This window comes from Argiope bruennichi, chromosome X1, assembly GCF_947563725.1.
Source record: "Argiope bruennichi chromosome X1, qqArgBrue1.1, whole genome shotgun sequence".
NCBI lineage: Eukaryota > Metazoa > Arthropoda > Arachnida > Araneae > Araneidae > Argiope > Argiope bruennichi.
Window position 1 is genome coordinate 24,282,589 of NC_079162.1, and position 18,275 is coordinate 24,300,863.

General features: G+C 27.5%; 1 protein-coding gene across 2 annotated transcripts in view; it reads left to right on the forward strand.

The window, feature by feature from the left end:
- The first annotated feature begins 2,779 nt into the window (after positions 1–2,779).
- LOC129958678 (uncharacterized) overlaps positions 2,780–18,275 on the forward strand; it is a 28,265-nt gene continuing 12,769 nt past the window's right edge. The window contains exons 1-4 of one of the 2 annotated variants that reach the window (XM_056071321.1): positions 2,780–2,886; positions 5,113–5,293; positions 15,647–15,874; positions 17,350–18,257. In XM_056071321.1, the coding sequence (XP_055927296.1) occupies positions 5,118–5,293; positions 15,647–15,874; positions 17,350–18,257 (1,312 nt within the window). In that variant the 5' untranslated portion in view covers positions 2,780–2,886; positions 5,113–5,117. Of the gene's footprint in view, positions 2,929–5,112; positions 5,294–15,646; positions 15,875–17,349; positions 18,258–18,275 lie in introns of both variants that reach the window. The other variant, XM_056071320.1, reaches the window with a different exon arrangement.

An 18,275-nucleotide genomic window follows, 5' to 3' on the forward strand; every position in this document is an offset into this window, starting at 1 on the left:
TATTTATTTTTACAGTATATGAAAGTACATAGAAGACATAATGTAAAATACAACGATTATATGAAAAAAAAAATGACATTAGGTAAAATTGGCCCTATTTTTATCGGATTGTGTGACTTTCATAGCACTGTTTTCTAGAGCATTTTAAATATACAGGTTAAGAACTAGTATAAAAATCAACCTATAAATTCTGTATATATATCTCTTGGTATATTAATATATTTTATAAATTTTTCAAAATACATTATCACTATAAAAATTAATTATGTTTGAACATACATATCAAAATCAGTTGAATGCGAACTTTCATCAAAAAACTCTTTTGTTCAATTATCCTTATCACTAAAATCCCTTTATTTTTCATTTAAAAGTGTCTGGAGCACTGCTTCATAATAGGATCAGTAAATTGGATGATATTTCGGGGCCCAAGTTTCAGCGCCATCTGCTAAGTTTATCACTGGGACACTAACAGGGAGATGGGGTCTTAGAGACTGCGCTCGAAAAAATAGCTGAATTATTTTTAAAAGCATCTGCTGAAATCGATTGAAAAAGTGTACGTGTATTCAAGGTCATAAAACATGAAGAAACAGGGACAATCCATTCAATTGAGCTAAAAATAGAATAGGGGTGACAGAAAATCCATCGCTAGCGGTCTCACAGACCGCACGTCCCCAGTTCAGGATTAACGCACTTTAGAATTAGATAAGGCTTAGGAATTTTTATACGGCTAATTTATTTAACATACTAAATGCCTTTCTTAGTTTTAGTGATTTTCTTCAGAGATAATAATTAACGATAATAATACCTCAAAGTCTTCATCATAATCAGAGGGAGACCCATTACGAATAGCTTTGGTGTAACTTGGTCGCTTGAATCGATCATATGCATAGAATGGAAATGAAAACATTCAATACCTATTAATACAAGATAGGAGTTTACGATGCTTTTTTATATTCCAAATACCGTACAATATCGTAAACATATCGCAGGAAGTATTATTGTTGGACGTTTTGTACTAATGGGAATGTCCTAAATGCAGTTATTATTTATTTGCTGCTGAGAAATCACAGGTATAATGCCATAACGATGAAAAATGAAGATATATAAGTATTTATATTTCTTAAAATAACCAACAAATTTCATTAATGATACTTGTAACATGGACCATTTACACACCTGCAGATTAATTTGACTAAAATACTAGCTGTTTGACTGTCACGCTTATCCCCACTGGATGGGCGAGTCTTTCGGAAGCAACACTTTTTGCACATAAGACCGTTTGTGAGAAAGAGGCAGTCAGAATAACAGTTAAAAAGCTTTTAGACGAGGCTAACTATTGTGCGGAATACAAGGACATGCCTACCTCTTGATGATTATGTGATAATAAAGAGATAGTGGCAAATAACTGTCGAGTCAGGACACCTATTTTCCATTGTCCCTATAACATTGTCTCTACTGTCAATTATTTACAGTTTCCCAGTTTCCCTCAACGTTGTCCTACATAGGACAATTGCGGGTCGACAGTAGAGAGATAACAATTGCACATAATAGCAGGGTTTTTTTTTTTTTTTTTGTAAATACTAATTAAGAGTGACAGTTGAGACGCTAGTAAATAAATTAACAATAATAATGACAGTATGAAAAGAATTCCATAGTATTGTCACTGCATTAAACCAAATTACACTCATCAAACCATAGCTTGTGAAATGAACCATTCTCATGTGCCTGCAATAAAAAAAGCGAGTTCCAAAAAGTTTCGAAATGAGAAAACATTGTTTTAGGTTCATGGGAGGAAAAAATATTTGAAACTAATTTAGATGGCATAAAAAATTATTAATAGCCAGAAATTGATAACAAAATATTAAATGACTATATTAGATCTAAGACTGAACTATGACTAGGCAAATTAAGTACTTGCCTAGGGGCCTCGAGATTTTTTTTCGTGGTATTTTGAAAGTTATTTAATATTGTGCTGTTATTCAGTAGTTAAGACCATATGCAATCGAATTTATTCAAATTAAAATAAAATATTGCTTTTTTAAGTTCAAAACATTATTCTAATAATATCATTACTCTATTATCATTTTCAAGTTTTATATTATGTTATTATTAAATATGTTGTTATGTTATTATTAAATATGTTGTTATGTTAATATTAAATATTATTTGCAAGCTTTATATTATGTAATTTTATAATTCTAAAAGAAATGAGACGCTTTATCATTTTATAAAATCCCGTTCCTGTTATTAAATATTATTCAAATTCTGTTATAAAAAGTTTTTATCTTTTTTTTTTTTTTTCATTCTTTCTTTTTGCTATTTTGTTTAAGTTTCAGATGTACATATTTTATGCATGATATACTGCAACCAGCTTCTTAAAAATTGATTTGCAACTAAACGTTTTATTATTTCGTCTTATGAAATTTTTTTACTTAAAAATATATTGATTAAATCGAAAAAAATGAAAATATATTTGGTTTTAAAAGTTTGGAAGAGAATAGCTCCTTCTAGATGTGCATTGCATATGGGTCACGTCACCCCTGCTTACTTAAATCAGATATAATTATCATAGAAGCGTAAAAATGTAGCAGACTATGCAATTCAGTGTCTCCGATTTAGATAATTTTTTATTATTATTTCCAGAACCTTTAAGTCTGAATCAAATCAACTCCATGAATAATTTCAGAGCTCTCGTATGATTCAGCTTACATCAATGCGATATGTAAACGGTTTCCATTTTTAGAAAAAAGCAGTTGGCAATACACGGTGACAACTGATTGAATGTATTTGTATACAAATAGCAGAATAGTTTCGGTGTTGAAATTAATGTGAATATTCATACTGTATATTCGATGTATGTGACGGAACATAGATGAACCAATTGCAGTTAGTATGAATGTGTTTTTCTGTATTTTTTGGTCGTATTACGTAAGTCAGTTTACACGAAATTCATTACTTATTATTGTTTTCTTTTCCAACCAAGAACTAAATTTCAATCAATTTCTTTTCTGAAATTCAAAATCATTTCTTTAAAAAATTATTTGTCCTGTTTATATATATATGTCAAATATACTTTAATAGTTAAGCTAGCGTATGGTTTTGAAGGGAAATTAAACTTCGTTTTAAAGTTCACTTCAAATTTTCAGTCCACTGTTTCAAATTTTATAAATAGTTATCTTTTAAACTAGATTAATTTATTTTAACTTAAACTTCACTGAATAATTCATGTCGAGTAATTATTTTCTTTCATGTCTTCTCTTATTTGTAATTATTTGAGTGTAGAAGTATTTTAATTGCTATGTTAATTATTTTAATATTTACATAATATTTCTATATAATCATAATATTTAGATATCCTTACACAAATTAGGTTTATGTTAATTGTGTCACTGTTATTATTATGTATGTGTATCCATAATAGTACTGAACAATTTTTTTCCCCTTATTATTGTTTATTTATATCTTTTTAAGTTTTAACCTGTTGATTATTGAGCAACAGTATATACAAATATTAGTCAAATTATATGATGTTTTTTTAAAAAAATATTATTGATATTCTAAATGTTTTTATATGTTATGATATTCAAAGTATTGATATATTAAATGTAAATTATTATTATGAAGGTGCCATAGTAATATTGTGAAGACTGGGACTAATATAAATAACCAACTAAAATATTTTCTTCTAAACATTGATAATCCTACAGGTTTTTGAAGTAAGCTCATGAAGTAGTAAATTTATTTTGTTGCCAAAATATAATTTGATAATTCATTATTTGAAATAAAAACATATTAATTGAAAAATATTAATTTTATTTCTGAAACAGTTTTATTCAAATATAGCTTTTTAATAATGAATACTGTTTATGACTTAAAACCTAAATATCAGCCAGGATTTTTCTGGATAGCTAAAATGGCTAAATTCTTGAACTTCTGCTCATTGCACAATTTGGGATATTTGTAGTTTAGTAAGGAGTTTGATAAAATCAGGAAATAATGTTTGAATTGAAGTTGAGAAATAAGGAATTAATAAATTTCTTTCAGATGGAAGAGATATAGATGTTTACATAATATTTTTCTATTAGTTTTATTTTCTCTCCTTCAGATTAATTCATCATATTTGTCCTGTTAGGTTGGCTATATTCTGAATATTATAAAAATTAAATAAAAGACTTATTCAAAGGTAAATTTTTTAATTTGGATGTGTATCTCTCTTAAATTTGAGTTTTGACTTATAAATAAAGCAGGGGACAAGTGATATACCGGGATTCATTTGAATTATCCATGACATCCCGAAATATAGGATGCATGGTATGATTTATCTTAAATGAATATCATCCAGTACAACAGTGTAGATTGCTCCATTTATAAATTATCCAGGTGTGGAAAGAAGCAAGTTAAATGCAGTATTAATACTCAATAAGGTTTACACTTTTTTCAGTAGGTTTTACAATTTTTTTATGAGAAAATTAACTTTTTCAATTCAACAAAAAGCTTAAATTTATAGAAAATAAAAATCTCAAAATTTGTGGTTTTGGTCATGTAAGGAAAAAATTGAAGTATATATAATAAACTTGGAATATTCTTCACATTTCCTTTCTGTATCTCTTTTCCAATAAATAAAAGATCATATAAAATTGTGGGAAAACTATCTGCTTATCATATAATTTATTTTCCAGTTTAAAATGCAGTTTTAACTTTGGTTTTAAAGTATATTTTCTTATAAATAATGCATCATTTCAAATATATGCTCTGTTTAATTATTAATTTCTTTACTTCAGAAATTAAGACTTCCAAATTAATTGAACCAATTATAAAATGTCCAGTTTTATTGAATAAAATGATTTATTCTACCTATTGAATCATTTTTCTTTTTAATAATTATGTGCAATTAGAAGAACAATTTTATCTACAAATAATATTATTATGGTTTACTTTGTCAAAATAAATCCCAAGGTAAAGTAATTTCAAAAATTAAAATTTTTGTAAAACCTAACTTCAGATTTTTATCTAAATTTTTTACTGGGAAAAATGTATTATATTGTCTCTTATTTTAGTATGTTGTCATTTATTAATTCTCTTCACTTATATGTATATAATATACAAATATAGGTAGTATGGCTTCTGCATACTTGCCGGTTGAAACAATTTTAAAGGTGGATGAAAGTGAATTGTTACTTGCAGAAAATGTAAAACTTGAACAGCCAATTCCTTTACCTTCTACTAATTATGTCTCCATAGGCACTCAGTGCGATTGGGAAATTGAATCGCCTGATTCTAAATCTTATGATCTGTAAGTATCTTTTATTTATAAGATTTATTTGTAATTAAACAAAGTATAAAGAAATTGATTATAATATTTATTACATTTATATTATTTTTTATGAAGGATTATTTTGTCAGTGTAGCTTTACAGCCTGATCAGTAAATAGATCAAGCTATAAAACTGAACTTAAAGCAGCAAATCTCTCTTTGCTCTTTTATTTAACAAAAAAAGCCTGTAGTTCTTTCTTTTCTCTTTCCTTTTATCTATTCCACATTTTTGCAACCAAGCCCTTCTTCTCTACACCCTCAATAAATTATTTAAATATCATCACATAGTATAGAATTTTAATAATAAAGTAAAATTAAAGTTTACATCACTTAATTTATATATGTATGTAAAATGTTTATTTTCTAGAGTTTACAAGGGGAAGTCATAGGTGGGGAGACTCAGTTTATTATGAGATATGGTATATTAAGTGCAATAATCAGCTAATTAACAGAAAATAGCATTCAAAATTTTGATATAGTTCATATTCTAGGAAATTTTTCCATTTGGTCAGCAGTGATCCAGCTTCAATCCTGCATGGATAATTTTAATTAATAACAATTTTAAAAATTTTCAGTGAAATTTTAACCATTCTTAACCCACAAAATAACTGCTTATTCATATGATATTTGAATCAGAGGTAAAATTTAATTTTTAAATAGAGTAATTATTTTTAAATTTAATGATAAAGTGTAGTTATTCTCAAGATGAAAAAAATTTGCTTTTTACTTTGTAAATTTTAGAAAAAATACATTGCATTGGCCAATTTTTCTTAACATACAGGAGCAAAAATCATAATTATCATAAAAATGTTGGAAGCAAAAATAAATTTTGGTATATTCCATATTTGTTCATGAGAGTACTTTCCTTTAAGAGCTCTGTTGGGAAAAAGCTTTGAATTTTGAACCACCTACCTTTATATTCAAGTAAGATTGCTCTCAATTCCATATGCTATTCCAACTTTTCCATGTATTTAGAATCAGTGGCAGATTTCATACAGGTGTTTTAGGTGATTGCCTTGAGAATAAGGGAGCCTCAAAAGCTGTTTGATGTTTATCACAGTGCTAGGCTAATGATGAATTTTCTTCATTGTTACCCTGCTCATTGAAATTTTTTCCCCTTGCAGTTAGAGCTTTAAAAAAATTAATAAATGAAAAGAGCCAAAGAAAGGTGGTGGGGATAAGTAATGGAGAGAAAAGATCAAATCAATAAATAATTTCAAAAGAGTGGTAGAATAATTATTTTTTTAAGCAACCATAAAGAATTTTTCAGATATGAAAATGATTAAAAATATATATAAGAATATTGTTAAATCAACTGTATCCTTTCTCTAAAAGCTTATAAACAATTACAATTAGTCTCTTGCTTATTTTATGAAAGGGATAAATTTGGGTGAAATCAAACTCAACAACATACAACAATCATAGGGGGATTTTTTTTTTCCCATAAAACAGCATTGCCATATTTTAGAGGGAATCTTTTTTGCTTTAAAGCTGCCATTGCCATGCAAATCATTTACTTTTTAATAATGTAAGATCATTTAAGTTTGTACATTTTTTCTAAATCAGTGAAATATCTTAAATACAGTAAATTACAAATGGTATTTTAATATATAAATAAAATATTTTTAATCATATTTTGTTTAGTTTCCTTAAAACTGATATCTTGCAGAAATCCATGTCAATTTGTATTGCAAGTGAAGATAGTCATTTTCTGCTCTAAAACAATTAAGAACTATGGTTGAATGTTATGTGTATAGCATAATTGTACTCTTACTTATTGAAAATAATGTAATGCGAAAATTAGACTATGAAAATATTGTAGGCAAGTTCTCCCAGTTAAAAGTAAGAAAAGTTATTTTTTCTGTCAGTCTTTTAATATCTCTTTTTATCCTAGTCCTCTTTCATTTTTGTTTATATTCTGTTTATTATCATTTTAATGCTACCTAATATTTACTTTTGTGCCCCTCTGAGATTTCAAATATTCTTTTTTCATTATTTAGCTCAATACTATCTATCGTTATTGTTAAAAAAATGTTTATATAATTTTACTTTCTTTCTCAGAAAGTATGTAAATAGACTAAATTTAAGTTACCAGCTTATGTTATGGTATACTTCTGTTTATATTACATTGAAATTCACTGTTTGTTCTACCAATTATAATACATTATTACTGCAAACAAAAGGAAAATACATCTTATGATTTAATAAAAGCAATTACAAACTTGTTCTTTTAATGACTTAGAAAATGAGGATCATTCCCTGACCTTCCTGGTTCTTGAGTCAGATGCACATCTTAAAAGGATATTTGAAATTTCTTTTATGATTTCATGAAGCTATTCTGAATCAAAACAATGATGGATTTCCAACTAAACAATTACCTTAGTAGTACAAAATGTTGTACAAAGTATTGTCGAGTATTCTGAATGCTGGACAATATCTTGAAGATTTTATATCTTTGCAGTTGGGCATTTTCTGCTATTGGGTACCTAGCACTGTTGGTCTGGGGAGGATGGATAGGTCAATTAAAAATAATGTTATATTCCAGATAAATAATTTTTTTACAATACAAATTCTGTGATTTATAAAATATTAGCATAATCTCAATAATTTATTAGGTTTAAGGAAAAAAATCAAATATAAATTCTACAAGATGCTGGGTACTGTTGGAAGAAATTCAATCTTCAAATAATGAAGTAAAACATATTTATTCAGAGCAACCATCGAGCCTACACTCGTGATCGCTTCACTCTATTTACAAGTACATACGGATGTCACACAGCAACGTCTCAATTACATTTATACAAACTTGGTGGCATGCAGTGCCACTCACTTACAAAAAGCATTTTTCTTCACAACGGTAGGTTTCTCTCTATTTTATTGTGTTCATTTTCTTACTATAGTATTTTGAGACACGAGTATGCTTAAATAAAACTTTGTTTAGATGTGGATTCCACACTGCCATGAACCATAATAAATAGAAACATGCATTTTCACAAAAATCCAGAAATAAAAAATTAACCTGAAATAAATCTTAACATGATGATAAAAGTTTAAAATGTGCTTGTTACTTTGTTAAATTAGCTTGACCAGTTTATTAAAGAAAAATCACATAATGTGTACTACCTAGAGTCTAATTACTTAAATCCACCACAAATTAAAAAATAACAATCATAATCTCATTCAAAATTGTTTTTACATTTGCTTCTCAATATTTGAGTTCTCCTTCAAAGATATAGTCAAACAACATTTAACCACAAAGCATGCTCACTCCTTGTTGTGTGTCTTGAATATATAAGCTGTTGAAACTTAACATCTCAAGAAATTCTTCCTGCAATTTTAACTTGCATTTTAGATCATACTGTGTCCAGTAACACATGTTTGTGAACACGAAGAGTTGGAAGTATGAAATTTGGCACACGATAAACAGAAGGGAATATTTTTTTTAATTTCATATCAATATCCTCAATATTTTATGAAAAATTCAACTATTTCAGGGGAATAAAAGGGCTTGTTGAAAAGTGACTCAGATTTTTCTATTCATATCATAGAATCATATTTTAGTGTTGCTGTTTTAAAATTTCAAATAGTTTCTTTTAGATTTTTTTTTTTTTTTGTAAGAAAGTGGTGAAAAGGCATTTTTCAAGATCTCAGGATCCGTTATGCCCACAAACATTTTTTTGAGAAGCATTTGTCATAAGAGTAAATTCCCCCTCCCCCCCCCAAATTTATAAAATATAAGGTAATCATTTTTACAAAAGGGCACTATATATAAACTTTGTCCATAATAAAATATATTCTCTGTACAAATAATTGAAAATAAATAATTTAGCGGCAGCAAATTACGATATAAGAATTGCTTTTAAATGAAATAATGAATATTAGAAAATAAGCTTAAATGTGAAGCTAAAAGTGCAAATAAGTTTCTCTCATGTAATGAATAGATTTTATTTAGAAAGGACCTCAAAGTAATTTAGTGCCTGTTGCCTCATATTGTCAAAACTTGCAACTTTTTAAAATAAAATGTTTTAACCATTTTAATCCATTAATTTAAAATTTTTAATAACTGTAGTAATAATAATTCAAATAATAGTAATTAAAGTTGTTACTTATCACTATTAAAGTTGTCTTTATAATTATTTAACCCTTTGAGGGGCAGTGGGAGTGCATCTGTCCGACCTTTCGTAGAATTTTTTTTAATATTTTTTATTCTTTTCTATTTTATTTTTTTCTAATCAGTTCACCAAAAATCATTTGAATGTTTTATAATTAAAAAAATTCCAGTACCATTAAAAATTTATTATATTGTCTAAAAATTTTAATATGTGCCTTTTCTGTTGGTGAAATTATTTTTTATTTGAAACTCAAGAAAAGGAATTTTGCAGTAAAAGCTCAATGCGAAAGATATATTTTTAAAATTCCTTTAATATAATGAAAACCAACTCAGTTATCAAATTTGTAATTTCCTTGTCAATTATTACAATTGAAAGTTTGGGGATAAAGCTTCTACTAAGCATCTAAGGTTTGTTGTTCAGTAGGGGCCATAACAGAAAGTTGTGGATCCGTTTCTTTTAGTTTTGTACTGTTATTATTAGTTTAGGTAACTATTTATACAAGCTAATTTTTATAATTTTCATATAAATTACCAGTATTAATAACTTTATTTGAGATACTATAATTAGTAGAATTATTTTTTTTATAATTATACTTGTACATTGAAAATAGTATGTGTGTTTCATAGCATAGTAAAGCAAAAATATTTAACTAGAAAAAGAAATAATTCTTTAAAAGCACTGGCATATTTTAAAAAAATGCCTTATCAGAATTTATTTTAAACAGAGCTACTGATACAATATATATATTATAACTAATCCTCATGCAAAACCAAGTAATTAGCTTTTCGTTCTTTTCTTTGTCAATTAAATGCCTTACATTTATTTGGAATTTTTCTTAGTTTCCCATTCAATTTATCATTTCTTATTGCTTTGCTCCCTATTTCCCAAGCCATGCCCTGTTGTGTATAATGTATTTCAGTTACTAAATGTATTCAAGGATGAAAGTCTACATAACTTTTCTTCATAGGATAATTTATGACTAGGGAGCTTTTTTTAAAAATAATGCTTTTATCTAAATTCTATCTTTAGCAAGAATTTTAATCTAATTTCTTTGTTTGAACTGAATTGTTCATTTACCGATAAAAAAAATCCTATTTCGAATCTTTATAAAATTCTTTAAAAAAGGGAACAAGGAGAAAGGGCTGATTTTTCTGATAAAAAGCTAGTGGTCAACTTTGTTTTGAAGCTTTCAAAAAATGTCATTCATCAAAATATTGTGGGGAAAACCTTCTGTTACAATCACAGTTATATACGTTTTCGAGGCATAATCGAGAAAGCAGTTATGCATCATATTTTGATTTTATTCGGTCGAAAAAACGTGCCTAAAACACATATCCGTTTTCTCCTCTGTACTACGACACACAGAATGCTTATATGCAGCCAGGACTTTGACCATTCGTGGCATTCATGGAGGAGGGACACTTTTTTAAGGAGTATATTAGTAAGTTTCTAGAGATTGGACCAGCTAGTTTCTTCCATTGTGATGTCGATTGTACTATGCGCAGTGAAAATATGAATTTTTGTGTTGATAATATCCAAAGTTATTTTTAACTTGATATAAAATATTGCCCTTTATTATAATCTAGGACTAAATTGTTGTAAATAAATATATTTGATACAACAATCGATTTATTTTTCCATTTCTCAGCCAATTTATTAGGAAGTATCGGAGGTATTGCTTATATTTTCTTTAATCATCTTTGTTTGTTTGTGCTTTGTTTCTCTGAGTATTGGAAATCAATACAAATCATTTGTTAAATAAGGGATCTTCAAAGTTATGCTGATGTTTTCTTCCATTTTCTTATTTATTATTATTATTATTATTATTATGCGTATCTAAAAGGCTTCCTTCATTAAGTAAAACTGTTCTGAAATTAAAATAATACTAAACACATTAATTTAAGTTTCTTATTTGATTTATTATACAAATATATTTCTTCAATATTTCTCATTTTTTCAAAATTATAGAAGAGACATTAACATTTTTCTAATACGGTTTGATATATTGGTCGTTTCAGAAACCCGAGACTATCACTTTTTGATGAAGAGACTTGAGAGATTTTAAAACTATCACTTTTTGATTGTTTTTTTTTTTTTTTTTTTTTTTTTTATCCTTTGTCGTTTTGATCCGCACTGTTTTAGTTTGAAACCTGAGTATTTATTCTTAGTTTGGCTAGTTCATTTTTGCGCTTTATCCGCGGTTGCTACTCTTCCTAATACCATTGATAATCGAAATATACTATATTGTTAAATAGAATGTAAGTATCTTCTTTCCCATCTTTCATTTCTTCCCTATTTAAGTAAAATGAATGCCTAATGTCGCATGGATATTAGCGCGAAGGTTTTCTGTATTTGAAAATAGAGAATATATGAAACTGATAAAAATTTATAGAATTTATTCATTCCATTTTTTAAAACTTTTTAATGGAAATAATTCTTTTATTTAATAAAAAAAACTTTAGTGATAAGAACCAAATTTCCACTTTCCTTATTATAATATAAATTGGTTAATTATTCTGCCTATGTGCAGGTGATTTTTTTTACTATGTTTGGCGATTTGGTGATTATTTTACTCTACTTGTCACTGAATAATTTTATTGTGATGCAATACCACCTCCTTTCAGTTTAAAAGTATGCGTATCTAAATATAAAAGTATGAATACTATTGTTGCCAATATTTTCTTTAGCTCTTTTTTTATTTTGTGCTCGTAAGTGATAACTTTTCTGTTAGTGGTGTATTATTATTAAGTCTTCATTTGGGTGTTAGTAAACAATATAAATAGGGAAGATTACTCTGAAGGGAAATAGATTATTTCATTCTTAAGTACTCTGCTAATTTGCATGTGATTTTGTATTGCATCTTTCATGAATAAATTTAGATAATCAGCTCTGAGAAGAGCCCGTCTGAAAGAGCACACATATTCTAGTATATTGTATATGTTGATTAATATGTTTGTAAAAATTGGAAAAATGTTTACAAAATATGCTTATCTGAAACCTTGTGATCGAATATATATATATAAATTTTTGCTTTATAAATATTAAATTTTTTATTATACATTGATTTTTGTAAAAGAGAGTAGAACACTACTTCTCGCATGTTATCAAACTACGCAATACATAACCGAACGAAAATAAAACAGAATTATTCTAAGGATTTTAGATGTGTCTGAAAAAAAGTCAGGGAATTTTTTTAAACCTGGAAATAACAGGGAAAAGTAAGAGAAAATCAAACAGTAAAAATCCTGACCACCATGTATTAGCTCTTTCGTTGTTTAATCGTTTTCCTAAAAATGCTTATAATAATTTCATTTGCGTATGTAAAATGAATCGTATATTTTACAAATCACTATTAGTTTATTTTCTTTTAAAGTCAAAATTACTTTACATTTCCTAATGAAACCTGTAGCTTCTCTATTAAATATATTAGGTATAAAAATTCAAATTAAGAACTCAAATTTTGACAATTGCATATTGTATATAAATTTAACATCATATTAAATTTCATTAGTCTGGCGCATGCACATTTTCTGCTTAACACATTCAATGCTACAGACGAGATATCTCGTCTTTCAGGTATTTCAATTACTGGTTTCTGTTTGCTATGGCTGGTATCTTAATGCCAGTTTAGAAAAGTTATTTTGTTTTCAGAAAATGAAATAGAATTTTAAGAATAATCCTTTTTAAGATGGGACGATATTAATTGAATGTCAGTGCAAAATGTGTCGCTGTTGTATAATTTTAGACTTGGTACTGAGATTCGGTTTCTCCATGCATGGATTATTGCAAAATAATAATAATAAATGAAAATAATGAAGTAATTTGTATGAGTCAGAAATGTTCTAATAAATTTTAGGTATAACTTTATCGGTACTTCAGGCGATTTTTAAGCTACGTTTCTGTTCTATTTATTTAAACGAAAAATTCTTAAGTGACTTTTTAAAGCATATTTATCTAAAATCAATTTTGACATGACAATAAATGTTCCATCTTAGTTTTCCATCTTTTGTTTCCCCCTTTAGGGGTGGGACATCAGGGCAACAGTTTGTAAATATATTAATAAACAGTTTGTAAATATATTGATAAATTAGAAATGTTATTTTTATTATCAATCAATATTTAAAAACGTGGTTTGATTCTATTAAACAATATTGCCACATGTAGCCAGGATAATGAAAAGCAAATTTTTTACATGGTAAAATTAGCACAGACTTATTATTCTGAAATCTGTGTAAAACCCAACTGAATTCCATCAACTTAAAAGTAATGATTCTGTTTAGCTTTATAAGAATGAATAATTTGGCATGAGAATTAACTTGCAATATCCAAATGAAATAAAATTACCAAATTTGCCTCTGATTAGGCATCACTCCTAAACACTACTGCTTGCATCATTCAGAAATATTCAGCTACACATAGATAAGACTTTTAGCCTATCAGTGAATTGTTTTGTTCTATATAATAATCAAGAAATAGTTTTTATGAAACTGCCATGAGACTTTTCTTTCTTTTCATATATTTCTTTTACTAACTTTCATTTTTCTTTAAGATATATGAGAACTTAACTTGGTCTTAAAAAAAAAAAAAAAAAAAAAAAAAAAAAAAAAAAACTTAATATATACACGGGACTGGTTCCGGAATATCCGGCACCTAATATGAAATTGTTCCCCATTCTCTTTATATGAATTTCCATTAGTACTTGTGCTTAATTTATAACGCAATAGAAAATAAAAGTGGCGATAGCATAATGCAGTTTCATATCACTTGAGTTTGTCAGATTTTAAGAAATAAAATGCCTAAATTAAAAATAAGAAATCTGTGAAATCCATGTTTCTTTTTAAGGTTTAGAACCATTTTTGGAATATTTAAAATTAAATGCCATACATATTTTCAGCTAAACACTGTATGGAATATATCTGCACAAATATAATTTGTTTTAATTTTCTTACAGTTGCCTAAGATGAATAAAAGATTTAACTGTGCTATGAAAGCAATAAACAATACTACTTCATTTTTTTCTCAATGGTTTTATGTATTAGGAAACATATTTGAAACAATTATATTTACCACTATTCAGTCGTAGTGCAGCCCTAATTTAAGCGATGTATACTCTTTTTGCTTTTTCATTTGGAGATTTTTTCAGGCATTCTGAAAAATCTGGGTCATGAGCTACTTCGTTTTTTTATTGAGACAGTGATTAATGCACTTAAATTGCCTTGTCCTATAAATGATCTGAAAATGTTTCGATGAGTTTTAATTTGGAAAAATTTCTTTTGCCATTGGAAACAGAAACTGGCTTGGTTAGAAGAATTTTCAGTAAAATCTGTATATATATAATGCACAACATTTCAAGAACACTCCTCTTGTCATGTTTTGTAAAAAATATTCGATGCTGATTAATTCAAAACAATTCATTCCCATCGATATCTGATTCTACAGTTAACGTGCGAATTTCTAAATTAATGATTAGGAATTGACACCTTTACATGCTCGCTCCCTTGGGCCATAGAACAGGTTGGACAATTCTGAAACTGTCCCTGTACAGATACTTAGAATTTTAGTACAATAAGTAAAATATTTTAAAGATGTGTATTCTGTTCTTTCATAAGAGTTTAATAAATAATCTGGCAAATATTAAGAACTAACTTCAATCTTCCATGTTATTTTAAATGTATTTATGTGTAACTGAACAACTTTAAAAAATTGATAGTTAAAAATTTTTTTGCTAACATAAATTTAAACCTGATGATATTTTTGAAAAATTTATAAACTTACTAAAAACGCTTGGTTTTTTTTTTTTTTTTTTTTTTTTTTTGTTGTTGTTGTTGTTGTTGTTGTTGTTGAAGGGGGGAAAGAAAAAAAGTACTGTTAAAGGGAATTCACTTCTTTGCGAAATTAAAATTTCATGCTCTCTAATAGATAGTATATGCAATGAAAATTCTGATTTACCTAATGTCATCATTTTTGTTGAAACGAAAATTTTAAATTATGCATGTTTTTGATTCTCTTAAATATTTTTGAAATATTTTATATTAACGATTTGATGAACTGATGTTTTGTTACCATTGTTCTTATTATTTTAAATACTTTTATTTGTCTTTAAGTATTGTATTATTTTCAAATTTATATTTCTAAACTTCGAGATGTCTATATTAATGTAGTACATTTTACTTATTGAAAAAGAAGAATCATGAAAATTAAATTAATTTTCTTATTTTCAGCCCACCTCTGAATGACAAAAATGATGCAGGAATGGCAGTAGTTAGTTCAGATAACATTCTGCTTGGTGAAAAAAATGCTAATGAAGTAGCTATGGTAATGAAAGGATGGCCATCCCACTCAGAATCAAATCAATCTCCAGACCCGAAAATGTTACTTCCTACGCATTTTTCTCAGCAGTTTTCTTGTAATATACAACCATTGCCTATTGATGAAAAGTTTTTTCTGCAGTAAGTTAAAAGCATTTTGTTAAAAAAAAAAAAAAAAAAAAAAAAACTTATATTTAGAATATTGATTTGTATATATATCAAAAGAAAACATCGGATATTTTTAAATGGAAACCAGAAAGTATTTATCTCCACCTTACAACTGCATGTATCAAAATGTCGGACTATCTCCAAAAAATATCTCTTGCTGCATATTATTAATAAAATCCAACTTTCAGTGTAAATTTTGTCATCAGGAGGTCTTGATTTTATCGAAATTCAATAAACATATTTCCATATGCTCCTGATTCTTGTCTGCGGAAGAATATGCTTAAAAATGGGAAATAATATATAATTAATGGATAATAATTCATCTACTCCTTAGTTTAAATGAAGGAACCTAGCACATATATGTTAAATTATATGCAAAGCGTACTTGTTAGAGACAATTACTGTGAACTTTGGCACAACATTAAGGAATATGCGTTATTGGAATAATTTTATACAAGTTCAATTATATATCTAAATTGTACTAGTGAGTCTGAGAACATTTTACTGGTGAGATATTACTTTTTTTAAACTGTCAGCATCATTGTTCATATATAAACAACAAATCAGAGTACACATTTATTTTTCTAAACGATTTTTTTTTAAGCCTACAAAAAAATTAAATTTATCTTTCTCATATTATGAAACTTTTTAATACTAGAATTAATTAATCAAGTAATCTTTCTTGCCTTATACGAATTCGTGTTGTATGGGAATAATGAGAGATCAGTGTATTCAAATGACGGGTTTTAACTAAAAAAAAAAAACTAAATATGTAATTTAATATTTCTTTTAAACTTTACATTTACTGAGAATTTATTTTGTCCAAAAATTCTTGGAGGCTTTTCCCTTGACCATTAATTCTATGTGAAATCTTTGCAATAGTAAAAAAAATCTTGCAACTTAGGTAGTAAGGGCACTATTTACAAAGGTTCATATACCTCAGCATTTATAGTTAAGTGACATCATTTAAGGCATTTATAAAATCATAGCAAATATTCTGTTCTCTAAGTAAAAAAAATCACTCTGTTGACTGCTTTCTTTGGCATGTGCAACAAGTATCTTAGCAATTTTTTATTGAATAATGAGACATTTTGCTGTGTTAAGTTTTTGATATACGAAAATACCCTTCTCATGATCGTATTTTTAAAATTCTTGATGCAACATTTTTATAAAACAGAGTTTTCTGTGAGAAGTAATGCTCAATCAGTAATAAATTTGTGATTAAATTTTTTTAATATGTATTTGATATTAATTTTTTTTTTTTTTTCATCTTTGATGGTGCGTATTCAAAATCGTATATATAGATATTCTGTTGATTTTTTTTTTTTTTTTTTTTATCATTTCTGGTATTAAAAGTTGGGTTTAGTTGTAGAAAAATCTTCATTGCTTGATTTTAGTTCAAAATATCCAACACGTTTTTTTTTTTTTTTTTTTTTTTTTTTTTTCAGATTTGATTACAAGACACGGAACAAATTAAAAACTAAACAAAGACGAATGGATCCATATTATAGATCTCAAGAAAGAGTCCGTCAAAGAACAGTTATGCGTCTTAAACGTCAAGATCCAAGGTTTAGGGCGGCAGAGCGTGAGAAAGGACGTTATCGAATGCGCTTAAAACGATTAGACCCCGTTTTTCGTTCTCAAGAAAGAGAGCGACAGCGTGAACGAATGAAATTGAAAAGAAGTGATCCAGGATTCCGAGAAAGAGAAAGGGAACAACAGAAGTCAAGACTGCATGTGAAAAGATTAGATCCTTCATTTAAAACAAAAGATGATCAAATACGGCTTTGTATTAAACGTCAAAATAACGGCTCTTATTCCACAGTTGATGTTGATAAAAATAAAACAAATCCTAATATTAGTTTAGTCGCAGAAAACCAAGCATCAAAACATAGTTTGGATCCTGTTGACGTTGATAATCCCGTTGAAATGCGAAACACTCAAGCTGTATTTCCTGAAAACATCAATTCTAAATTACTGTCCCTCAAACCTAAAGAGTCAGTTCTAGAATCATTTCATTTCAAAAAACAGCAAATTTTGAATTTTAATTTCTATAACAGTACTAAAGAACAATGGGCTTCTCATGATGAATTGTGTTCTAAAACTATTGCAGATTTTAATGTTAGTCATGAAACTGAAACACACAAACAGGAGCCTGTTGAGGGTGATGCAATCAATGTTTTACAAGGAGATATTTCTACTATTTCAAAAAAATTAACTGTTAAGGAAGAAGTCCAATCTGAAAACATAATAAATATCAAATCAGAAGAATTGTCTGGATTAGAACCACAAGAGCAAAAAAATTCTGATGAGGATTCTGCAGTTGTTCTTGGATATTCTTTGCCATTATGTACTGGTAAGTAAGTTGACATTT